At 38.9% G+C, this 27,812-nt stretch overlaps 1 protein-coding gene across 1 annotated transcript in view; it reads right to left on the reverse strand.

Moving 5' to 3' along the window:
- The window catches only part of pigk (phosphatidylinositol glycan anchor biosynthesis, class K), a 47,530-nt gene that overhangs the window by 11,617 nt on the left and 8,101 nt on the right, over positions 1–27,812 (reverse strand). The window contains exons 7-10 of the mRNA XM_079614068.1: positions 24,969–25,086; positions 23,068–23,178; positions 20,288–20,460; positions 7,981–8,056 (exon numbers count right to left, since the gene is read on the reverse strand). Coding sequence (XP_079470194.1) covers positions 7,981–8,056; positions 20,288–20,460; positions 23,068–23,178; positions 24,969–25,086 — 478 coding nt within the window. The remainder of the gene's footprint in view (positions 1–7,980; positions 8,057–20,287; positions 20,461–23,067; positions 23,179–24,968; positions 25,087–27,812) is intronic.

Genomic DNA, 27,812 nt, shown 5'->3' on the forward strand with positions numbered 1-27,812 from the left:
TTATAAAGCTAGGAAGAGTCAGGAATTTTTATTTATTTAACTCTGATTCTATTCGTCTGACAGAAGAAAGTCATGTACACCTAGAATGACTTGAGGGTGAGTAAATCATGGGGTAATTTTCATGCGTTTCATTCCCTTTTAATGCGTACAAAAGTGATGCAACTACTCCGTGAATTAGGCACATAGTATCAGAGCAAATTGAGGTAGAATTATTCATCCTTGGCTATCTTAAATAATTCTGTGCTGTTCTAAAAATGCTCTTTAATGTTTCTGTCTTAAGACACTTTAGAACTTTGATCATTAAACATTTTGAATCTAAGAAGAGATAACTTAAACTACAAAACATCTGCACATTTTAAACTGATGTTCACTTAAAAAAAATATATTTTTATTTTATTTTAACGGGTCCATGGCTACATTGCAAATCAAACATGTAAGTTCTGAATGGAGGAGGAAATGTAATTTCCATTTTGCAGTCTACACAAAGTTTGATGAATATCTGATCTGGAGAACAACAAAACAATCACGCTTTAACCAGCAAAAGGCATGATTAGAAATAATATTTAAATTAGGCAGTGTGTGTGTGTGTGTGTGTGTGTGTGTGTGTGTGTGTGTGTGTGTGTGTGTGTGTGTGTGTGTGTGTGTGTGAGTGTGAGAGAGAGAGAGAGAGAGAGAGAGAGAGAGAGAGAGAGAGAGAGAGAGAGAGAGAGAGAGAGAGAGAGAGAGAGAGAGAGAGAGAGAGAGAGAGAGAGAGAGAGAGAGAGAGAGAGAGAGAGAGAGAGAGAGAGAGAGAGAGAGTTTCGGAGGCACACAGTGTGTAAGCATGATTGACATAACGTGAGGTCGTATTTATTTTTTAACTTAATTAATTTCGGACGCAAATTTCAGACTCAGTGTGCAAGGGCCTTAAGTACTTGCTAAAAATACACTATAATACCCAAGTTCCTTTTTTCAAAAAATTGTTATAGTGCGACAAAAATAAGTAACATTATGTTTAGTTTAGAATGACTAAAATTACTATTTTAAGACTGCAACAAGAATGTGAATCCAATTTAAAGGGCTCTTGAAAGTCTCTATACCACAATGTGACTACATCTGTGGCTTGATAAGGAACGATGTCCATTCAGCACTCTTATAACACTACACAACTCTCTTTTCTGAAATAGAACAAGAACACCACCCTCATTATCTGTGAAGAGCGGCCACAGGAGAATCTGGCCTGAAAACCACACTTTTTTGAGCATTACATTTATTCAGTTATTCTAATATTCACAAAATAGTCCCGCATCACACCACTGCTCATTTGCATTAAATTCTGCTATCATAGAATCTCTATGACATTCTGATGGCTTGGAACTCTCCTTCAATGTTAATCTCAAAAGATATTTTTGGGGTGTTTTATTAATACTTTAGGTCTTAGAAAATCCTCTCCTCAACAATTTGTGGCATCATTCATATTTGTAATGCAAGTCCAGAAAGATGCACACCAAAGTATAATGACAGGGTTAGGGGTTACATCATGTCCAAACCAACTGCGACCAATGTACATTTTTCAAGTTCTTCGTACATTTTTTGATGCGACAAAACCACTGCCAATCAAAACATATTTGATGTTTAATATTCAACTGTGGTGCATGACTTTGGCCCATAAGTTTCACTGTGGGCGGGTGAAACTAAACAACAAAAACGTATGCATTTCCAATGTTTTCCAACATATTTCATTCCCATGTAGTTTTCCAAGGTAAATTTCACATGGGCAAAATCATTCGAATCAAATGTGTTGGAAAACATTGGAAATTCATGCGTTTTTTCTGTAGTCTACATAGCACAATGTTTTAGAGTTGTTGTTTTTTGCAGTTTCTTACATTTGGCTGGTTATGAAAAAAACTATCTTATATTGGATTATGCTTGGTTAGGAAACGGTATTAGGGGTTTGATCATATTCTTAATCTTAATCAGAGTTTTAGAAATAATGAGGTTCTTGTCTTAGCCATTATCCCCAAATAACCATGAAGCAGAGGAGAATTTACCCAAAGCTGGTTTGTATCTTTCTATATTTGGTTACCATACTACACAGCACCCTATAAAAGACTCATTTTCTTCCTACAAACCTAGGAAGAATCTGTCGGTCTGTTTGATAATTGTGGCGCACAACCACCATCCAACTGAAGCAAATCTGCCAGGAAGAATGGGCTAAAATCAAACAGTGTAAGACTGTGGAGGTACAAAAGTAAAAAGAGTGTTTGGTCATACAGGGAATGGCAAATAAAGAACTGATTTAAGAAACATTGACATAGAGATATTACATTAATTTGAGATCATAGTGTTTGGTGTTCAGACAGCAAGCATTTTAAATGCTTGGGCATTTTGTCCAGAAGTAATATTTTAATAAAGGAATCAGACTCTGCTTAACATCCTCACTAATACAAATTGATGAAGAGAAAGAAGAGACGGAGATAGAAAGATCAAAGGTTCTTATGTAGTCTGCATGAGGCCAGTGATAGAGTCCAGCACGCAGTGGGAGGGAGCGTCCAATCATCCGAATGCAGAAGAAACGAATGCTAGAGGGACGACTCATCCCGCTACATATACACACACACACTGCCTCGTCTTTTTATCCTGAATAGATCATTCACATATTTATGAATGTCATTCCAAAGCTCCGTTATGACAGTTCGATATCATCACTCTAAAGACAGTCATGACTCATGACAGGCCTGAATCTATAGCAATATGCTGCAGTCCTCCAGATGATTTCACAAAGCCACTGGGGGTTTGAATCGCTGTATTAAAAATAGAAGTTTTTTTTTTTTTTTTCATACACAATTGAATATGACAATCCATTTATCACATCCTGGAAAATATCTGGTAGTATCACGAAAAAGGATACTGAAATATGTTCTAGATTTAAGCAGAAATGTAAGAGAAGTAATACGATAGTCAGTTTCCAGTCCACCTCAAAGATTTCTTTGATCATTTCTAGATGGTTTGCAAGGATTTTTTCCGATATGTAAATGGTTGAAAATAATTCAGGCCTCTCTAAGGCCAGACACATTTTATGAAATTAGACGGATGCAGAGATGATAATAAAATGATTTATAGGGATAGTTCACCCAAAAATGAAAATTCTGTCATTAATTACTCACGCTTATGTCATTTCGTAAGACTTTCATTCATCTTCGGAACACAAGTTAAGATCTTTTTAATAAAATCTAAGCAATTTTTGTCCCTCCGTTGACAGTCTACGCAACTACAGATGGTACTCAACCAGAATGCCTATTACCGCCGCGACAGGCACCGCGGCAAAACTACCGCGGTAAAAATAATCCAGTCGCATTTCAAAGTCATTCGCGAAATGACCGCCAGGTGGCGCAGAGGGACATTGTGCAAAACAGCAGCTATTGCCGTATTTTGAAGCGGGGTTAATGTCAATTAACAGATGAAATAGGCTACTATAGAACATTGTTTAGGACAGAAAAATAGAATCATAACTTAAAAATAGAGACGAGAACAATATAGCCTTTATTTCATATTGTAGCCTAGACGTCGGTGGGCGACAAGCCTATTGCCCGTTGTGAGCAGCGTGAAAAAATAATAATAATAACAAAAATAACGAACAAAAATAAATTAGGTGCAAAGAAGCTGATTATTTGTTTACTACTCTATTGAGGAAGACGAATGATGAGCGCTTCTCTGTAGAAGACTGGATAAACAGGGCATTTCTAAATGAGTACATTCATGGCCGAGTGGTAGAACTGACGTATCGGTCATTTGGATGACAGGGGTTCGAATCCCGAACAAACATAGACTATTGTAGATTTTATATTAGACTATTAATGCATGTCATAGCCTGTTATTAATGCAGACAATCAAACAAACAAAAAAAATTTTTTATACAGGATTGCCTTTTTTTTTTTTGGTTCTAATAAAGAGTTTGTAAAACATGGTTTTAAGCAAGGTACGATTTGCCAGGGGGACGGGGATTTCCTTCTGGTCTAAACATCCCTGCTTCTGCTGAATTATTTTAATCCCCCCTCCCTCCACAGTAACCAATGCTATAAATTACTTCACCAATAGACCATTTAAAATATATAATGTAAAGATATGCAACAGGCACGTTTAAACGACAAACAATAAAATCAGAACCAGTGTCAGTTACGTTCATGGTTCCAGTGCCTTAATGCATGCACGGCTTTCAAAATGTCACAAAGCTTTTTGAGATTATTTTGAATAAAATATTGAAGTTTATAATTAAGTATTTTGGCACACCACGCCGAGTGGCGCTATCCATTGTTCTAAAGTCGGGTTTTATTCTGGCATGTTGAATCGGCAGACGCGGCTGCGCGTTCATTTGGATTTATTTTTCTCATAACAGACAGCTAAAATAACTTAGGCCCTAATAGGCTACTCCGTAGTTTTTTAGTCATACAGATCAGAGTAGAGTAGCCTACATCGTTCAAAACTGTAAACTTTTATTCATATTCAAACTTTTATTCAAAAGTTTATCTGTCGTCTCTGTCTCCAGGAACTGCGCGTCACAAAAATGAACCGAAAGCCACTTTCCTCCGCTCAGTCACGATAAGAAATCGGCTATGTCTAAAGCCTTTAAATGTCAAAATATTTAATAAATGTTATCTGATTAGGTAATCCGTATGAAACCGAGAGGTGCAGATTATCTACTCAAACTAGCTGTGAGCGCTTCCCAATGATGAACGGACAAGGGTGAAAATCTCGCTAATTAAATGTAGTCTCTAGGCTAAATCACCCTGAATTAAATTGTAGCCTAAAAATAGATCAGATAATTTATTTGTCGAAATGTTGCGATATTGTTTCATTTAAGTTCATAATTATTATATAAATTTTATTTAGTTTAGCAGCAGCAAGCACTGTGGTTCGAGATTTATATATAAAAAAAATAATAATAGCTAATTCACAAATCGCGCACCTTGGTTGTAAGGATCCAAAGATCCCCGTGGAATTTAACATTGAGTTGAACATTATATTCATGACAACAAATGAACATGCGTTTGTATTTAGGTTTGCTTGGAAAAAGCTGGCCCAAACCGAGGTAGTGTTTTATTTCTTCAATTATTGAAATAATTAAATGTTTATTAATAAACTTTTATGACATAAACATTAGCCTACATAGCCTAAATAATTTAATTATTTCATTATCAACACTTTACTAGCCTAATGCTAATGTCTAGTGTGAATTGCGACTTCTCTTTGTTTTAAGTCGGTCTCAGACTCAGATCGCCTGTGGGGGGTTGGGGGTTCAGGAGGTGTTAAATATTCTGTCTTTGCAGAGTGAGCCTGATGACCAGGCAAAGGCAAAATACTTTTAAAGATAAATCTCTCGATGTGTCCAAATGTAGGCCCTTAAATTATAAATATTGTAGTTTTATGTATTGTATTTAAAGAGGTTTCACACACACTTTCAGTTGAAGTGTTCAATCCATTTGTTTCAACTGGTTTTGTAGAATTTTAACACGTTTGAGTAGTGTGTTTGTCAACAATCTGCAATTATCTAAACATGAACTATCGACGAAACGCGTTCTTGCCAACTAAACGAATGCAAGTGAGCAGCAGATGCAGAGCGCTTATTCGCGATCCACCTCGTTTTATTGTACGGTGAATTCAACCAGGCATTCTGTTTGAAGCAAGACTCAATCATTTGTTACAGTTTTTTTTTCGTGATTTGTATGGATGACACACAGCGACATCAGTATTATCTGTATAATGGGGTTTTACCCTGAAATCTTGTTTAATGTAGAGAGAGACCCCGGCGCGCGCAGTGCTAAAATAAACTAAAATAAAAGAGTTCCAGCGCGAGAGAGAAGCAAAGAAAATCTTAATTTATGTTGCTTTGCACTATTTTCGTTTTGTAGACTAGCTTAGGCTACTGTTTTAATTGTTTATTTTGCTGCAATTTATTTGGCAATACAGATTTAAAATGTCGCAAGAGTAAGATTCTGTTTCTTAATAAACTCTAACTCGATGCAACCCTGTTTTAAATAAATAAACTGCTCCCGACACTTTATTTAAACCTTGAAATGTCCAGGATCTGTTTTAAAAAATTTCTTCCTTTGCTATGGCGGGTATCAATTGTCAGTCATCTCAATTTCGTGGATGATTCACAAAACAATAATTTAGCAGATTAAAGATAGCTTCGTCATTTTCATTTTCTGACGCGATCGGCTGATAATCTTCCTTTATCAGTTTTGTCGTCTGTGCAGCGGCTCTACTGGAATCTAGCAAAAGTATGTTGTAATGTGCCATTGATAATTAAACAAAACGCTTGACTTCAATAAACAGTTACCTATCTAAGCATCAAGAATGGTAAAACATTTAACGCAGTCAGCCAAAGCTAGTGAGATTCGATCTCGCATCGCTTGAAGCTCCGTGAAGCTCGTGCTGTTGCGTTGTCCACTGCGCTACTGTCGGTCCGCTGATAAGACGTTGCTCTTGCAAAGCCTCATTGATGTAGCCTGATATTTTTCTATTGCAATGTTTTGTGTTGAAATGTTTTCATTATTTATTAAATGTATTAGGCCTACATTTAATTTCAGTCTTGTGATTATATGAATTCATTTAACTAAATGTTTAACTTGAATTGATCTGTTTTAGCTACCACATTTCAAACACTCTCAATGAGCCGCGGCGCGGCGGCAGATTACGCAATAGAGAGAATAAACTGACACTTTTCAAAGTCTGCGATTGTAGCGCCTCTTAGCGGTCAAAGGCAGCAAATACACCCCCGCAATTTTACCGCCGCGGGAACGGCGGCGGTAAAAGTCTCATTCTGGTTGAGTACCATCTGTACCACTTTGATGTATCAAAAAGTTTATAAAGAGATCGTAAAACCAATCCATATGAATTGAGCGGTTTAATACAAATTGTCTTAAGAGACACGATCGCTTTATATGATGAACAGATTGAATTTAGGCTTCAACTCACACATCAGTTGTGGTAAACGGAAGCTCAAGCATGTTCGCTTGACGTGTGAGAACCAATGAGGTTCATTCTCGTGTCCACAGCACGTTTGCGCTTCCGCAAGAACCAATGAGGTTTGCTCTTGTGCGTCAATCAGGTTCGGCTGAGTTTCTGTTTAAGTTCGCTGTTCAATTGTGAATAAAAGCCTAAATTGAATCTGTTCATCATATAAAGTGATCATGTCTCTTAAGAAAATGTGCACTAAACCGCTCAATTCATATGGATTAGTTTCAATCTCTTTATGGTAGCTGTCTATGGAGGGATTTCATTTAAAAAAAGATAATTTATGTTTCGAAGGTGAACGAAAGTTGTACGGCTTTGGAACAATATGAGGATGCGTAAATGACAGAATTCAAATTTTTGGGTGAACAATCCCTTTAATAAATAATATTCAGATGTAAATTATATGCTTTCCTGTAGCTCAAACCTGGCGCTAGCAACGCCAAGGTCATGGGTTCGATTCCCAGGGAAAGCAAGAACTGACAAAATGTAAAAAAATGTGTACCTTGAATGCAATGTAAGTCGCTTTGGATAAAAGCGTCTGCCAAATACATAAATGTAAATGTAAAATGTAAATATGCAAATAACACTCGAAAGTAAACTATATTAGGGTGTACTGCTAAATGACTGGAAGAGCATAGCAAATATAATTTTTGCATTCGCATTTGCTACAACAGCAAAATAAAACAATGGATTGAGAAAGCAGATGTCAAAATTACAGTCACTCCCTTAGCAGCTCTACTTAAAACCACACTGCAGCTGTGTTAACTAATGCCAGAGTAATATAACACAACAGTATAGTGAAATAAACGTACATTCATTAAAACAAAAAATAAACAGTTTTTACAAAAAAATATAGATTTATGAAGTTGAAGAAATACACATCTTATGAATAATCAATTGTATGTTTAAACCGATCACAATCATGGACCATATCAACCATTTCCTCATCTACATATTCCAAAAATATTTAACAATTAGGCTTACCTGATGAATAATTTCAGCCACTGGAAGTTGGTCCACATATGTCAACGATTCGATCTGTAGATCGCCACTTCCAGACCTGAAGAAAAAAAACAAAACAAGAGGAGGCAACTGCCTTAACAAGAGACAAAACAAGTCCTTTTTAAATGTAGTGTTTTCCAACTTCGCCTGCGGCAAAACAACACAACCGTGTATTCAGACTAAACAAATCACTTGTTTTGTCTTCCGTAAAATTGAAGCACCCTCTAATCTAACCACATTACTATGCAGTGGGCTGAAGAAGCCAAAGCCTCATCAACGTACGGCCATCCCCTTCCCGAAATTGCCCACAGTCTGTTCGTTTGAGTGGTGGGATGATGTTTTGGCCTTCATGTGGGCCAGCAAAGCTCAGAGGCAGGACCAGACGAAAGAGTCCGCTTCAGTCTCCGGCTTCATACATGAGTGGCTGCTGAAATTGAATTCAGGATGCATCTCTCAATTCCACACAACAACTGACTGAGACAGAGTATGATCTGGAGTGGAAGGTACAGCAACAAAAACAACTTTCCTTTATAATGAACAAAGGGAAGATAAGAGTAAGCGATAGAAAACCCTCATGAAATCCCACTGGACTAGATTTTGGGGGAAAAAATAATTCAGCATCCAGAGTTAGTTGAAGCAACACTATTATATGTTTAGCAGGACAAATAAAACAAATCGAGCTTTTCAAATATTCATTGGGTGACGAGGGGGTGGTGACTGACAGGTAATTTTAGAGGTGTCATTGCTATTCACTGAACAAACAGCAAACAAACTGAAAGGTGTTTGCGTGAAGAATGAGGAATGGAGGTTAACAAAATGAGTGTAGCGCAGCTATGTGTTGGAGATTGGAGGCAATTGGTAATCTATAGTTGGGCACAGCATTCCAGCCGACAAATCACTCCTGTATTTCAATGAGCGGCCGGGGCAGCAAATTCATGGCCCATCGGGATGAGGTTTTTTTCTATTAGGTGACAAAATGGCCTGTCATTCTAGCCATGTGTATGGTATAGGCACATTGAACCACTTTTGGTCTCGGTTTAAATGGATAGACTTGAATTACTGCAAAGCGGAAAAGCAACAAGAACACAGCAAGATTATTTACTGTGAGCCTGCCAGCTACAGCATCTGCACACCAGCAATGAAACCGCAATAAAAAAACACTGCAGTAGCAACGCAACAAATTGCTTCATTCTAACAAGTAATACAATAAACACTTTTTTATCATTTACGTTTTCAAAACTTTACAATTCCAACAATGAGGTTGCTAGTTTGTTTTGGATTAGTTTTAACGTGTTTCTAAGAGGTTGCTAGGGTGTTCTGAAGTAATTGGTTCTTGGTTTGAAGAGAGTCAAAATAGCCCACCCTCTTTAAGACATTCTGACCCCAAGATCTCAGAACAATCCTTCAAATCCTCGTAAAGAATCTCCCCAACAAGCCGCACAATTTGAGGTGTAATTCATGTATGTAGTCAAAATGGTGTGGGACAAGTTACTAGGGGTGTAACTGTACACAAAAATTACGGTTCTGAAGTCACGGTTTGGTATGGTTTTTGTGGTTTATTTACCTTAAAAAAGACATAATGTGATAGTTAGCTAGTAAAAAAAAATCCCTGTAGCGTACTTGTAATGCACCTGACATATATGCAAATTAATCAATGTCAAATCAAATTGATTAGTTATCGGAACTGCAAGCTTGCGAATACCCAGCCCTAGTTGCTATTCAACTGCAATATCCAACACTATCCAACTATATTACTTTTACCGCATTTGCATAAAGGCCCAAAAACACTAAACAGACGTCAAAGAACTAGCAGCGACAAAAGTCAGCTGTGGCGTCGTCTCAAAAAGTTGCACTTGAGCACACTGCAAAGACTACAGTCGTCGGCCAACTAGCACGTACGTTCTGCGTCTATGTGAGAGGAAATAACTCTCCATGCCAGGAGGTGGCAGTAGTCTGTATTCATCATTCAAAAACAGAAAACCAGAGGAGCTAAGGCTGTGTCTGAAATCACCCTATACCCTTAAATAGGGCACTATTATGTAGTGGATGTTACAGAGCACTCATTAAATCCCACAATGCACCGCAATAACGAGTGTACAACCATTGTATGCTCAAAACCACTAGAGAATACCCATAATGCACTGTGAGCCTGAATTCCCACATCTGACCAGAAGATGGCGCTCACAGCTGAATCATTCATCCATTTTCCAAACGGCTGGTTCAATGTGGCTACAGTGTAATATCATACAAGTATACATTCCCTTTAAATTAATTATTAGATTGTTTAATTGCGGTTTATGTATGCTAGTTTCCATGACAGAGCTCAAAATAAATCTTTTCATTGCTACTGGAGCGGCCAGTTTGCTACGTTTTAAATGATTATTAAACAGTACAAACCATGCAAAAGCTGCAGCGCTTCAGCGCACTCAGTGTCCGAATTCCCTCACTCGTTTTAATTCACTCTCTCAGTGGACTAAATTAGTGGAGTAATGTAGGGAATAGTGAATGAAGATACCGGGGGGCGATTTCGAACACAAGCATAGGACTGCGAATATACAATGAGAAGAGCCAAAATGGCATATTCTCTTAAGTAGGTCCTTATTTTGAATAAGTATTTACTTCACGACCACTAAAAAAAGTATGTTCTATTCAGTATGAATGTATATAGTAGGAAAATAATCTGGACATACATTTGTCGTGTTGCCTTTATCACCAGCATCAGTTGCATAGCATCATTCATAAATCCTCTCCCGTGGCCTCATGGGATAGTAAAGTGTCCATCGTATGCACACTTCAAAATCCCGTCGGAAGTAGTAGGTACTTTTTGACAACTCTTTTATGAGCACTGTGAATTCGGACATACTTCTGTTGTGAGATACTGTTTTTCTCCTACTATATAGTAGGGAAGTATGTGATTTCAGATACAGCCTTAATGTTAGCCCTCTTGGTTTGTTTTCCTTGCTTTCGTCACTTCCTTCTGACTTTGAATGATCTGACCCACCAACAGGTTACGCCACCAATTCAACATGTTCAATCGAATGAAAAAACGACGACAGGAGCCTGGCTAGTGCTCAACGACGCACGGTATTGGATGGTAGCCGATTGTTGGATTGGTATGTCACGGCCTTAAAGTCTTCTTGAAATCAAAACTGACATGATTTTACTGAGCGCAGATTAGTAGTCTTGTAGTGAATAAATAATCTGTGCAAATGAAACCACAAAAAAAAAAAAAAAAACGGTTTGTTTTCAAAATTTCAAGTCAAAATCAGAAAGTGTGTTTCTCCTCTGGAATTGTGTTCATCATTTGATTACATCAGTTTGATGGCTTGGAAATCAAGCCCTGCCATCTATTATTTATAATTTAATATTCTGTTTCACTTGAAAATATGTCACAATACTGAAGTTGCTCACAACTTTTGGTTCATGTAGACCAGGGATACTTCGTTCCTGGAGGGCCACTGTCCTGCAGAGTTTAGCTTCAGCCCTGATAACAACTCACCTGCCTGTATCTAGTACGGTAATCCTGAAAACATTGATTGCCTTGTTAAGGTGTGTTTTAATTAGGGTTGGAGCTAAACTCAGCAGGACAGTGGCCCTCCAGGACCCGGAGTTGTCTATCCCTGATGTAGACGTTAAAGTCCTTGCTCATGCCGCTGGAAATCGCCAAATCTCACTGAAATCTAATGACCTCCTGTGGGTTTGCAACTGTACATTGATGTATGTTGGAATGCACCTTCAGATTTGTGTTGAAAACCCTAAGCAGTTTGGCAATACGAGGCTAATGAATCATTTAAAGTCTCAAAATGATTCAACATCTGTCCCTGCAATTTTGCAACTATTTTCACGATGACCTTTCAAAAGAAAGAGTTTTCGTCAACTCGTATGAAAAAACATCAGAAGGTGTTTAGAGAGGGGGCGAGTGTGTACTGAGAGCACACTTTCATTTCTTTTATGCCCACGCCGCACCTCCTGATTTATTTTTCATTCCGTAACATCACCTGACATTTAATTACTTTGAGACTTGAGACCTGCGCTAGGCAGTCAACATCATCACCCTGGGCAAACCTGAATTACAATACAATCTCGTAAAGAGTGGGCACGTATCATAAAGACGAGTGGGGAGTCTATTAAACCAGCCTCCTCTGTAAAACTTAATTTACCTAATGGAAGCCCTCTGATACAGCGGCAAAGACTGCGGAGGAAAGGAGGCGGAAAACAGGATGGCTGCAGAATGATTTAGCGTCGTCACGCCTCTACTGTCACACTACAGAGAGACTTTGCTTTTAAACACTGGGGAACATGATGTTCTACTGCTCATGCTAAAAAAGGGTTAGTTCACCCAAAAATGAATATCTGTCATCATTCACTCACCCTCGTGCCATTCCAAACCTGGATGACTTTTCTTTGCTACATTTTAAATATAATTTGATGCTGGCGTTGACGCTATTGTCTAGGAAGGTAACATTATGCCATAAAGAATTGCATACACACCAGCTCAAAATTTAGTATGAACACTTGGGAGTCTAGCCTAATGGTACACACCTTATAAAGGACTGCATGTGTCGTGCATTATAAATGGATTTCAATTTCCCCAATTTAAAAGAGTTCTTTTAAATTGTCATAATATTAAACTGTATTACTGTATTTGTAATCAAATAAATGCAGTAAATATTGTGATATTGGGAACTTTTTGCCCTACGTTCACAAGCCATTCAGACATTTACAACATTTTGTTTTTTACACATAGAGATACGCAGTCAATCCGTTTTGCAGTTTTTTAAAAGAGTTCTTTTAAATTGTCATAATATTAAACTGTATTACTGTATTTGTAATCAAATAAATGCAGCCTTGGTGAGCATTAGAGACTTCTTTTAAAAACATGAAAAATCGTAGCGTAACTTTTTATGTGTGCATTAAAGGGACACTGTGTAGGAATTTCTCCCATCTAGCGGTGAAATTGTATTTTGCATTCAAACGGATAGTGCTCTCCAGCTCCTCGCTTTTTCAAATGCGTGTTGCAACTACGGTAGCCGTTATGTACCAAGAAGCTATGACAACAATAGCTCTTCGTCGAGTTTAACTATACGTTACATGTTATGCTGCCTATATAATGAATTACACAACCAAGCAATGAAAAAAAGCTTGCAATTTAGACCGTAACATTGACTTACCTGTCGAGAAGAAAGCGGGAAACTTCAGAGTCCCTTTCAAACTCTTTCTCCATTACGTTAGCTCTTTCCACCTGGGTAAAGCTATCCCGTTATTTACCCTCGGTTTTTGAATTTGCCGGTCACGTTTCCTTTTAAATAAAATTTTGCCATTTCTCCTGTGGCTCGGCATAAGTATGATCCTGAATTATGAAGTACGTGCAGTGCAACCTTTCAAATTTACCGGGGCAGTGACACGCATTACGCCTCTCTCCTTGTCGTGACGCTGGCTCTAAACGAAAACGCGTTGTGGAAATGCGTTGAGGTAGCCTAGTGCTTTTTGTCCCTCTCTGCTATTATAGTTTTTCAAGATGGCGGAACGACTTTGAAGCCTCCGTGGACTTACCTGTCCAATGTAAATAAAGATAAGAAATTCGGAGGATAAGTCGGATCATTGGGAGAGGTAATTGTACACCATTGAGGACATATTTATGAATAAAGACATTGATTTTAGCTAATAAAATACTTAAACTACACAGTGTACCTTTAAAAGTACCATTCCGGCAGAGAGAGCGATGCTGAAACAAATAAAGATAAATGTATTGGTGTCTGGTGTGTTTATAGAACCAATCAAATTTGCTACAAGAAGAAGGTGGACCCGCCTTCCTCCTCACGTTTGCAAAACTCAATGTGTGAGAGAATGGTGCCAAAACTGTAAGCGCAGCTAAAAGAAAGACAGAACAGTAAATATTGTGATATTGGGAACTTTTTGCCCTACGTTCACAAGCCATTCAGACATTTACAACATTTTGTTTTTTACACATAGAGATACGCAGTCAATCCGTTTTGCAGTTTTTTCAACAGTTGTTTTTGCTTGCAAATCACTGTTCACAGGCGTGCAATGATTTTGGCCGCATTTTGGCAAAAAAAAAAAAAAAAAAACGTGTCAGCCCGGAAAAATGGAAGTCAGAACAATCATGCATGATAATCAGATCATGCGATTCTTTATGGCATCATTTTACCTTCATATTGTCTTCTGTAGCCTTGCTTTACTGGTGAAATGGAATTAGCTACATAAATGAAGGATTTTGCAACCTTAATGCCATTATTTTCCTGTGTATTACTGTGAAGCAGCTTTGAAGCAATCTGTATTGTATAAAGTGCAATATAAAAAAAGGACTGGGGCTGTCAGATTACAAAATTATTCGTTTTTATCAAAGTCATCCATGCGCCATTTTGGTTCTCAAAACTGGTATGAATGATCTGTTCTAAATGACCTGGTTCATCAAATAATGTGGTCATATGCTATATATATATATATATATATACACACACTGAACAAAATTATCAACGCAACACTTTTGTTTTTGCCCCCATTTTTCATGAGCTGAACTCAAAGATCTAAGGCTTTTTCTATGTACACAAAATGCCTATTTCTCTCAGATATTGTGCACAAATCTGTCTAAATCTGTGTTAGTGAGCACTTCTCCTTTGCCGAGATAATCCATCCACCTCAGGTGTGGCATATCATGATGCCGATTAGACAGCATGATTATTGCACAGGTGTGCCTTAGGCTGGCCACAATAAAAGGCCACTCTAAAATGTGCATTTTTACTGTATTTTTGGGGGCGGGCCGAAAACCAGTCAGTATCTGGTGTGACCACCATTTGCATCACACACTGCAACACATCTCCTTCACGTAGAGTTGATCAGGTTGTTGATTGTGGCCTGTGGTATGTTGGTCCTGTGAACAAAAGTGTTCTCTTTTGAAACTTGACTTGAAAGTTCCCCCTTTGTCTTCCACAGAATAAAGAAAGTCAAAGGTGGTAATCAGTATATATGATACTTTAAAGAAGGTTAAGTGAAAGCTGTCCACCCCTAACGTCCCGCAAGCGCTCTGCTGCCACATGTCAGACATGCATTGCTCCAGATGTGACACAACTAGTCCATGCGGTCACAGGCCCAGACAGAGTGAGCAAGGTGCCCAGGCATTAGAGAGTGGACTCGTGTCCTTGTCAAGGCAGCCTGATGGTAGAAGAGAGCGGGAGACGCCAGCCATGCATGACAGCTGTAAGACAGCAGAGAGACACGGGACAGAGACCTTCCCTCAGGTGCATATGCTGCCGTCTCACCCACAGATGTGCCAGCGTATGAGTCATGACAGGCCGTGACAGTGGGGAAAAAAAGAGAATACTTCCCTTTCCCAAAGCAACAGACAGAGTTGACTCTTCTTGACTGTAGCGCTGGTTGACAGCTTGTTCAGTGGATATGCTGACGAACCGGTGACCTAACCTTTTTGCCATGCGTGAAATATCAGTTATTATATCAGTGAAAACTCACCATTATTAGTATTATTTTGTCATGCCTTTCACAACAGATACATTTGCGATGCACCGTAAGTAGACGTCAAATCTTTTCTTCGATATTGAGACATACTGAGTAAAATGGATTAGCGGACCAGAAAAAAATGACTTGGTTCTATGCATCTGATGTTGATTGCATGGCAGCAGACTTGCATTCGGTTGTAGGAAAGGGGCGGAGTTTAACTGGTCCTGAATATGTCACCAGAGAAAAGTTGTTTCACCAGAAAATCGAGTGATGTTTAAATTATTAATTAAATGGTAAAAAAAAAACATGCATGGATGAACCCTTCACATATAAACATTTAGAAAATGTTCACGAACAGATGCTACACAACCTATCACAAGCATCTGCTGAGTCTGCTTTCTTGTGATTGACTGCTCATTTTAGTCATGTGACATTAACAGTAGATACAGTCTAATGCAACTTGTTCAGCATGAGGAGAAATAAATCCTGTTTCCATAGTTTATGAATGAAGATTAATTTCCACTAGATTGGGGTATTTTTTTGAAAGAAAAAAGATGAATTAAAAAAAGCCTTTTTTCTCCTGCCAACCAATATGAAAAAAGACGCTTAAAGAAGACTCCAGTGGATCCAAGCAATTCAGCTTGTGTCACGCCAATAGAATAACTTATCAAGTGTGAGCCTGCAGCAGATTTTCATTTTGTTTATTTTACAACGAGTAAATAAATAAGCAAGATAATTCAGTCTGATGGGACTAATTCCCCCCCGCAGTAAAACAAGGCATGCATAGATAGATAGATAGATGGATAGATGGACAGATGGATAGATGGACGGACAGACGGATAGATAGATAGATAGATAGATAGATAGATAGATAGATAGATAGACAGACAGACAGACAGACAGACAGACAGACAGACAGACAGACAGACAGACAGACAGACAGACGGACAGACAGACGGACGGATGGATAGATGGATAGATGGATAGATGGATAGATAGATGACAGACGGATAGATAGATAGATGACAGACGGATAGATAGATAGATGACAGACGGATAGACGGATGGATAGATAGATAGATAGATAGATAGATGGATAGATGGATAGATGGATAGATAGATGACAGACGGATAGATAGATAGATGACAGACGGATAGACGGATGGATAGATAGATAGATAGATAGATGGATAGATGGATAGATGGATAGATAGATGACAGACGGATAGATAGATAGATGACAGACGGATAGATAGAGACGGATAGATAGATAGATGACAGACGGATAGACGGATGGATAGATAGATAGATAGATGGATAGATGGATAGATGGATAGATGGATAGATGGATGACAGACGGATAGATAGATAGATGACAGACGGATAGACAGATGGATACAAGTAAAAGTACGCCAAATAAAAAAAGTTTTTTATTTTATTTTTTATTATGTAACTGACCCCAGTGTGATGATCATACTGCTTGCACATCTATGTAATACAGTTATCAATGTTGAATGTAAAACACCAGAGGAAGGGCAATTCACACGATACCTGGTGAAAATCATCAGCGTTCTGCTGCATTTCAGTGGAACAATGTGATTTATCTCATATATTATTTACTTATTATTCATGAATTATTTATTTATTCATCATATGATAATGTCATTCATTGAATTCTCAGTTTCTGTTTACTCTAGTCATAGTCATTTTATTCACAAAGAGTAGACTTTTAGTCAGCGGTGCTAGAAATGATGGTGGCTTATCAAGAATTTGCTAAAACTAAGATGGGGAAGGGGGTCATTATTATTATTATTTCTTCTCATCATCATTCCTCGGCCCATAGGTCAGTCCAACTCGGGTTTCAAACGGTAATAATGTTGTTTTTCCAGTAACCAAAAATAATAATTGAGAGGACACGGAAGACCTGAACGATTCAGCTAAATTAGCTTTTACACACTAATCAGACATAAATGATCTCTGAAGATTAGAAAAAGATGTGTATCTGTTTGTGAGCTGATATAATGAATAATGAAATAATTATGCAAACAGGCTTTCTGGTCAAAAGCACAACAAATGCACTGTAGTTTTAGATTTAGGTCCAAATGCAAAGTGACTTTAATCATGTGCTGCTGCTATTCCAACAGAGCTACAGTAGATAAAGTTAATTCACTTTACTATGATGCTGTGGAATCGAATATGTGTATCTAATCTCATCCACACAGAGACTGCATTACAGATTAGTTTGACAGCAGAGAATAAAAAAAAAATCAGATTTTTGTATTTTCTTTTTTAGATTAGGTATAAACCAAGAAATACTACTGCCATCTTGTGGCCAACATGTTTCACAACACAATGCCTGTGAATGCTATTATGCATGTTTGTTCTACTTCTACTGCTCAGACACATTTCCTGAAACTATAACCACACGATCAAAATCAAAACCTCAAAATTATACACTATTTTAAATATATTTTCCTCAATTTAATTCAGACGTTTTAGGTATATTTATAAACACCAAAGCAAGTCAAATAATTGTTTTATTAAAAATTAAATAATTTCTGAAAAGTTTAATTTTGTGCTATTGTTAGTATTATTATTACTGTCATAAGTATTGTTCTTATTTTTTGGGGAAAGGGGCATAATAAAAATAAAAAAACTTCTTCAGTACAGAAAGGACTATAGGTTTGGACATGAATGAAAACACATAATTTAAAAATAATAATAAAAATTTATAAATAAATAAATAAATAAATAAACAAATAAACAAAATCCTGAAAGTACTGCATGTTACAACTACAAACATTAAAAAAAACAAAAAAAATCCCCAAATATTCAACCAATACCACCAGTAAGGGAAATATATTTTGTACGACGAATGTGTGTATAAAAAAAAAAAAAAAAACACACACATTTATTCTGATTCAGCGATTTAGATGCCCGCACAATGTTCCTGCTCATATTCATATTTGATATTCCTTCCAGCTCGCCTCAGAAAAGGTCACCTGCAGTAGCGCAGATCTCGTATAAGACTAATGACTCAATGGCCTCCACCCTCTTGTACATTTCCTCTCAGTCCAGCACTTTGTTCACAGTGAGGTTCTGAATGCTGTCTGAATGCTTATGCTCGGGACATGATGGCAGAACCTGATCTCACCAACAGCAACATGTTCCTGGAACAACATTCCAATCCACCAATCAGATTTAAGGGACAAGTTCACAGTTTATGTCAAGTTTAGACTTACAATCAAGGTTATTGGTGCTTCAACGTCAGTGTTATTCACCATCATTTAAGATAAGTTATGGGTACTAGGGATAGGGTTAGGGCTACATTTTCGGACAGGAACAAAATAAGTTGACCCAGGAACTCAGGACATGTGACATGATAATAGCGATTATTTTTAAATGCTATGCTTTCTAAACATGACGGAAAATGCTGAAATTGAGTTTAGAGTTTTAAAAAAGGTTTGAAACGTGTGTGAAATGCAAGTTTATAGTTTGAGGAACGGCTCTTTCTATGAGAAAATGACTATATTTAGCCTTTTTGGCGGATAAAATGGACTTTAATGTTCAAACAATTGAGAAAACAAGACAATATTTATATGTTATTATATATATCAAATCATATATATGAATCTACTGCTGAAGTCTTATTGTTATTGGAAGTAAATAGTATTTTAAAAACCACAGTACAGTCATATTTATCATACTGGGAACCTGTGTGACCTGATTTGGCAGATTTCACAGTAACCATGGTGACCATGTGTGTGTGTGTGTGTATGTTCTTCTTATATATATAAGGAGATAAAATTAAGGGGATAAAATAATTTGTACAATATAAAAACATCTTCCGTCTACAATATAAAACGTCCGTCTTCCGTCGCACTATTGCGTCCTAACGTGACAAAAACCCGAAACGAGTCGTTTTCGGAGCTTGGTTTCAATAAAAGTTTTTGAACTAACAAGAAAGTTTTGAGTTACAGGATGTCTTGGTAGTACAATGACCTTTTATTTCTCAAATCATGAACCTTTAACATCAAACATGATCCTCACGCCCACACACATACCACAAATTCATTTCTATTAGTATTAAGCTTTTAATGACTATAAAGTCAGTATAAGCCAACTGCATTATATACAGTAAGCGTACATTGTGTCCCATACAAGCCAACACTGAATGGGCTAATTCACTCAATTGACCCTTCACAAAGACCCGCCCCCCTTAGTTACTGTCGTTATGTCCAACAAGCTACGCCGCTCTCACGCCACACCATCTTCTCACGCAGTGAAAAACACATCGCGGAGCAGAGAGGACACTGACAACACGCTGACAGACAGGACAGACCAGGTTACTTTTCAGTTACTTTTGATATTAAACAAAGTCTCACCTTTCAAATTCGGTAATTTTTTTAAAGAAATTTAAACAATAAATACCGTTTTGTGGCTCTTTAATGTGCCAGACAGATCGCTTAGAGCATCAGTTAAAGCTGCTCGTGAACCGATCATCTCTTCCTTCTAGTTCATTTATATCATCAAATAAACATGAATGAACATCAGAAGGAATGATGTTTTAACCGCGGAAAGGCGTCAGTACACTCCGCTTCTCAAGTTCAAATCCTCCCATGTTAATCTACTAAGTCTCCTGACTGTTTTGTCGGACAAAATGGCGTATGGCGAAGTATGATTGGTCAGATCACCTGTCAATCAAGCTCCCTGTGAAGGGTCAATTTACTTCAGTACGGTAGATGCACTGCATTTTCCCAGGAAACCGTAATCCTCAGGATCATTTAGAGACTAATGACTGTGTTCCACTTACCTCTGCATTGGCGTCTCTAAAGGTGACGTCAGATCGATAGTTTCCTTGGTGATCTCCACTTTACGAACACTTCCGAAAAAGTCAGTGATGAGGACACTCCCCGGATCTCTCTGGAACAGGTCAGTACGGTGGCCTGGAGTGGACACGCACTGACTCTGCGGGCACACCTTAAACTGAAACAAACACAATGCTATCAGTCAAACGAGACGGAGAAACGCAAACAAAGAGATTAATTACGGGTTGCCAACTTCTAAGAGAGCATTCATTCCCGAATTGGTTTTTGCAGTTTACTAGGAGCTGTCAGAAATGAATACAAAGAAAATGAACAAAAATTACCATTTAAATAACATCTGTTCCCTGCACATCCAGCAATGGGCTGCAGGAAAGTGTCATTAATATGTGATCTTGTGAATTCTTAAAATGTATAAAATCGTGCTTGAAGATGAAACACGGTCATGAAAATTTAACCAGTGAGGGGCCGTTCACACAGAACGCATTCTTCCATTCCACTGCGCTACTTTTCCATTGTTTTTCAGTGTAAACGCGCTTAGACAGACGTCTTTAATCGTTGTGCTTTTGCAGCGCCTCGCTCACCACAGTGTTAAAAAGTAATCGTCTAAAAAGAGAACGTGTCTCTAGACCCATTTTTTCGCTCCATTGAACAGCGTCTCACGAATTTAACGGTAAAAACGCGTTTTATGTGAACCGGTCCTAACAGTTGTTAAAACTGGGCTGATCATTAATGGAGGTTATTTTCATGTAAAAAAAAAAAAAAAAAGTACCCTGTATAGATTCCATCCCAAATGATGAAGCCATTATTTAAACATTTAATACATCGGAATTTGAGAGTTTTAATCTTAATCCGCTCTAAATCATCCTTTTTAGTGTGACCTCAGGATGAAATCATTTAAGACCCAACTCCGTCCAGCTGGAATGAAGTGTGTGTGTGTGTGTGTGCGTGTGCGTGTGTGTGTGCGTGTGTCTCGCATTTCAAGAGGACATTAAATTGCATTCACAATACATTTTGTTTCCACAATGTGAAACTGAATATTCAATGAGATCCAATAATGTCTGACTTTCCGCATCAGAATGGAGCCAGACCTGAATGCGGGTTTGCAGTTGATTGTGGAGGGAAATCGAGTTTCTGACTGGGAAATGGAGGCATTTTTGTCTGCGCATACGCACAATAAGACCAGTAATGTGGACGAAGACGTTTTATAAGAATATGTGCAGAGGCATATGAGCTAACCACTGTAAACTGCTTTAACATGATTCAGGCCCACCCAACCAGAGTCATTTCATTCAGTTTACCAAACACAACAAGAATGAAGTCCTTTAACAATGTTTGATCAATGAAAGCAGGAATTAATACAAGAAATAAGCTTGTGAAATTCATAAGCAGCCGCTCTTAATCAACAAAAAGGCCAACAATAGTTTTGTCAATCGAAAGAAAGTGCGGCTATACATTAAAACATCGGCGTTCAGCCAGAAATCGTGATATTTCGTCTAGGGCTGTGAAACGATTCATCGCAATTAGTCGCATCCAAAATAAGTTTGTTTACACATAATATACGTGTGTGTATGGTTATTTTGTAAATACAAGCACATGCAACCCATGTGGACGCATACTTGGAATTTGGCCTCTGCATTTAACCCATCCAAATTAGTGCACACACATTAGGAGCAGTGAACACACACACACACACACACACACACACACACACACACACACACACACACACACACACACACACACACACACCCAGAGCAGTGGGCAGCCATTTGCTGCGGCGCCTGGAGAGCGATTGGGGGTTAGGTGTCTTTCTCAAGGTCATCTCAGTCACTTCCTGCCGGACCCGTAACCTTCGGGTTACCAGTCTGACTCTCTAACCATTAGGCCACGACTGACCCCCCCCCCAAAAAAAGCTAAGCATGAATAAATCAAATGAATCAAACTTGACATGACTCTTAATGATTTAAAAATGCAATTTCTCTGAACAACAAGTTTCAAGTGCATACTTGAATTAAGCCAAACGAATCAGATTTAAACAAACTGCTTTATTTTCCATCACAACTCCCAGTGCACACAGTGACAGCCAGAAAGACATTCTGCAATCTTTCTGATGATGAGAGTGAAAGAGAGATCATTCATGTGAAAGATCATTCATGAAAGATCAAGTGGCCCTTTTCTATCAACATTAAAACCTCTCTCTTTCTCCCACGGGAAATCAATAATTTCACTGCTAATGCAGTAGAATGGGGAGAGAGAGGGAGAGAGAGAGAGAGAGAGAGAGAGTCAGAAGAGCACAGGGAACAAAAAAACAACCAGAAAAGAGGCTGTTGTTGGACCTGTTTGATCTAAGAAGCACTGTGCCAAGCAGAGAGGATGTGGAGGGCAGGAGAGATCAAAATGGATTGTGGGAGTTGGTGGGACTCCAACCACTCAGATGAAGGGAAGAGAAACTAAAGCTCGCCTGGGCCTTCAGAGAAAAGGTCTCCCTCCTGACCGTTTCAAAGCTGTTTGACCTACGCCTGTGTTAGTCGCTCTGTTTAAAGTGCTGCGTTATGAGACCTGTGGTCCGCGAGGCCGTTCTTTTCATCTGAGGTGACAGGACGTCTTTGTGACCGCCGCTTTTTAAAGTTCGACTTGTACCAGCATTGTGGATAAGGGAAATACTCCTGTAGGAACTAGTTTCCAATTATGAGAAAATGTGCATTCTCCATATTATTTGGCTGGAATTCTAAGCCAGCACAAAACACACATGCACACAGACACTTACCAGATCATTCATGTTGGCTTGGCTGGCAGGGTGGACTTCCTCCAGGAACTCCAGTAAGTAGAAGGTGTACTTGTCCATCAAATGGACCCCTATTGCCAAATCTGGCTGATGCTGTAAGGACAGAACAATACAGCCGGTGAAACAATCCCAATCTTTTACACTTCTTCAATCATTTAAAATGTATATTAACTCTTCATGTACGGGGATTTTCAGAGAGTCATGTTGTACAGATGTAGAATCTAGTCTAGTGTGTATTACAGTCTATTCGCACCAAGTCCAATGTGACTAGATAAAACAAAAGTGTGAAATGTTTGCGATCAATTTATTTTTTGCACTAAAAACTATAAACAGTGGTTTGGACAAAGATTCTGTCTTTTGACAAAAATAACCTTTAAATTGACTCGATATTTTGTCATGTTATACAGTCAAACCAAAATGTATTCAGACACTTCAACATTTCTCACATTATCACAGTTTATTCGCTATGGTTTAGAAAATGGTAATAAAATATGACAAGAAGTTATCAAATCAGGTGATATTTCACTGGTTTTGGACATCCTTCTGTTAGAACATCTCACAAATGAATTCTGTTGAATATCTGTCAGCTGTTAAATTCAACTACACAATTAGATAATAGCAGTTTAGGTCAACAAATTAACAAGCAATGCTTCATTTAGTTCAGTCTGTGGTGTAGAAAGGTCGCATTAGCAATAATTAAAAAAAAAATAGGCAAAACATGGTCAGCTCAAAGTGTCTGAATAATGTTTGGTCCCAAATCTTCATACATTTTACTGGTATTCCACTGTATGAAGACTTTTTGGGTATAATATGTCACCGTTTACTTTACTTTTCTATCCTCACTTACATAAATGAACTATAGTGTCCTGCACACACTAGTAAAAAAATATCAAAAATTTGATCTGGTGTCTGAATCATTTTTGGTTTGAGTGTGCCCAGTATTCATTACATTTAGTCAAATCTATCTTAATGAAATGGCACATCATTTTAGTCAAATTTAGTCAAAATGGTTGCACTTTATGAAGCGTGACCTCTGACCTGACCCTTTAAGGTTAGGTTTAGGTGTATGCTCAAGGTTATTACCCAGTTATTGTAATTACTGTAATACATTGCATGTACATTGTGGAGCAGGACTGTAAAATAAAGTGCCATAGAAGAAAAAACAATAATTTATCATCAATAATTTCGTAAAAATTGCTCATGTAGTTGGTCTGGGGCAAATTTTCAGACAGAAAGTTTGGGGTCAGTAAGATTTTTTTTAATGTTTCTGAAAAAAGTCTCTTATTCTCACCAAGTATGTATTTATTTGTTCAAATAAATCATTGTTTTTTTTAGATTATTGCCATAATCTAAACTGTATTTTTAAACTGTTTTTTTTTCCCCGATTATTGCCATTTAAAATAACTGTTTTCTATTTTATTAGATTTGAATATGTAATTTAAAAACTTTATTAATTTTGATGGCACAGCTAAATAGAATTTTGTGGAAACAGTGATGCAGTTTTTTCAGGATTCTTTAACGTATAAAAAAAGAACAGCATTTATTTGTAGAAAGTAGAACTCCTATTACATCATACATCATTCTTTACTGTCATTTGTGATTGATTTAATGCATCCTAGCAGCATTCATAGAATTAATTTAGTTTAAAAAATACTTTCTGTCTGACCCCAAACTTTTGAACCATATTTGAACGAATTGAACGATCTAGCAGTTGTGTATGTTTGATCCCAGACCTCATCACATCCCAAAATCCCTGTGATTCCCTATTCATTTAATCCCCAAAACCCTTTTTGTCTATAATTTTCATATAAATGTTCATGTAAAGGTTATTCAACAGCTAATTCCAGGTGTGCAGGAGACCAAGCTCCTCAGGTTTGACTCACTGAGAGCGAGTCCTCTCCCACTTGACTGCTGGCCAGAGCCATGAGGTTCGGCGAGTAAAACCTCTCATACATGGAGGCTCCCTGGCACGTGTCTATGATGAACAGCAACTCGTTGTACCTGCAAAGAGAGAAGGCCGTTATAGAGCCAGTCGGTTCTTAGTTGTCCGCTTTAAACCACTTCCCATGTATAATGCTGCGGTCTAATATCATTTGTTAAAGCTGGCTGTGAAGTAATAAGAGACAGATCTGACCTGCAGCACAGGGCTCAAATCTGTACAACCAACACGGCGCTCTCTACAAGCCGTCGCCACGGTAACCAAGAACCCAGCACCCATTAGTGCTCCATTCACAAAAAAAAAAAAATATATATATATATATATAATAAAAATTAGAAACCACTTCAGGCCATCTCAGATGAGCGACCGCGAGAGAATGAGACGGCTTGGAATGGCATGAACCTGAGATGTAATTGGGGAGCAATGAAGCACAAAAGGGGGCTTCACTAATTTATTGGATCAAGCCTGCAATTACTACACTGACAGGCACAAAACATCCTGTGCTCTACGGGAAGAGAGGAAGCTCTCATTGCACCTCGCACCAGCCTACAATATTTACACAGCGCTGGAACCTAAACAGCCTATTAGAGCATTTATAACACACAATTAATACGTTAGGCAGCTGCAGCGCTGCAGACATGCACATTAATACTGTGTCTGCGAGCTGCACAATGAAGACTTAATGCTGCACTTTGATGGCACTTTGTCACGGAACGCACGACAACGCCTCCTCCTGGTTTCACTAGATCCCTCTCTCCTGCATACTAGGACTTCATTTCCCATTATCCTCCATGCTCGTTATTCCCTAATCAGCCAATTATTATTTGACCAGTCTCACCTGTGCACCCTCAGCTACCCTTTATCTGGACTGTTCTGTTCTCTGTCATTTGTGAAGTATTGTTTTACCCAACCTCAGACTCAGTTTGTGACCCTTGATTTCGCTGTGCTTGGATTTGATCTCGTGTGTTTGAACTTGGACTCTGTACTCGTTTTATTAACCTTTGCTGCCTGCCTCTTGAACTTGGACTCTGTACTCGTTTTATGAACCTTTGCTGCCTGCCTCTGAACCTTGCCTGTTTGACTTCGATTCTGGATTACCCTTGTCTCCATTTGAGGTCCTGCCTGTTTATTCTCTGTTTATCATCATCTTAAATAAATATCTGCAAATGGATCCGAACGTCTCCGGCTATGCGTCACAGAATACTTCACCACATCAGGATCCAGCAGAACTCAGTCGACTTACCTCCGAGGTATCTAATCAAGCTAATGTTCTCACTGCTCATCAGCAACAGCTGGTCAAATTAACCGCTCTCACAGAGAAGCTCGCAAGAACGATTCAATCCCTATCGCAGCCAGACGCAACTGTGGATCAACCTTCTCATCCCCTCGCACCTCCGGTCGTGAGTAACCACTCCTTTCAACCCAAATTATCGCACCCTGAGAAATTTGATGGCTCACCTTCTGCTTGTAAGGGATTCCTGTTGCAGTGCAGTTTGTGTTTTGACCAGCAGCCACAGCTCTACTCCACTGATGGAAGTCGCGTGTCCTTCATATGTTCTCTACTCACGGGTCGAGCTCTGGAATGGGCCACCGCACTCTGGTATGGTGGTCAGCTCTCTTTCCCATCTTATAACGAATTTCTGACTCAATTTAGAGAGGTTTTCGAGCACTCAGCGGGAGGAAGGGATCCAGGTGAACTGCTGCTCACGTTATGCCAGGGGAATTCGACCGCAGCGGACTACACGCTCTCTTTCCGTACCCTGGCTGCCCAAACTGGATGGACGGAGGAACCCCTCAAGCTCATTTATCGCAAGGGACTGAACACGAACCTCCAAGGAGAACTAGCGTGTCGCGACGACGGTAAAACGCTAAGTCAAATTATGGAGCTTGCTATCCGCCTGGACAACTTGTTACGCGCCCGACTCACGCCTCTTAGATCCAGTCCTCTTGAGCGTACTCTCCCCAGTGTGGAGTCGGAACCTATGCAGATTGGCTACACACGCCTCTCCACCGCGGAACGGGAGAGGAGACGCCGTAATCATCTCTGTATGTACTGTGGAGAAGCAGGACATCTGCGGGCCACCTGTCCGGTTAATCCAGCCCTCAAAAATTCAGCTGCGGTGAGTTCTAATTCCTCTTCTAAACTATTTACTGTGGAGAGTTTTCTAAGGATTAATGGTCAAAATATAAACACAAAAGCCTTGATTGATTCGGGAGCTGCCGGAAACTTTATCGATCTATCTTTTGCCAGAACTCATTGTGTTTCCCTCCTCGCATGTGAGTCCGGTGTCACTGTAGAAGCCCTGGATGGACGCCCTCTAGGGTCTGGAGAGGTTCACTACATCACCCAACCCCTCACGCTAGGCTTCAGGAAACAGCACACTGAAACCATCCAATTCTTCACAATTCACTCACCCGGACATCCAGTAATTCTAGGACTTCCATGGCTGGAGAGACATAATCCCCAAATTTCATGGTCTGAGGGGAGAATATCCTGTTGGTCCGAATTCTGCCAGTTAAATTGCAGTGCTGCTGTCCAAGGTACTGAACTTCACAACGCTTCCCTTAAGGGAGTGGATTTTCTGAAAATTCCAACTGTATATCATGATCTCGCCCTGGCTTTTAGCGAAACTGAGGCTTCCCAACTGCCTGCTCATCGCGCTGGTGACTGTGCTATTGAGTTTTTACCAGGGGCTGTAATTCCACGCGGAAGAGTTTACCCACTGTCACAACCCGAGACAGAGGCCATGAAGGAGTACATTGACGAACAGCTGGCAAAGGGTTTCAT

This window comes from Phoxinus phoxinus (genome assembly GCF_949152265.1).
Source record: "Phoxinus phoxinus genome assembly, chromosome: 5".
NCBI classification, from domain to species: Eukaryota; Metazoa; Chordata; class Actinopteri; order Cypriniformes; family Leuciscidae; genus Phoxinus; species Phoxinus phoxinus.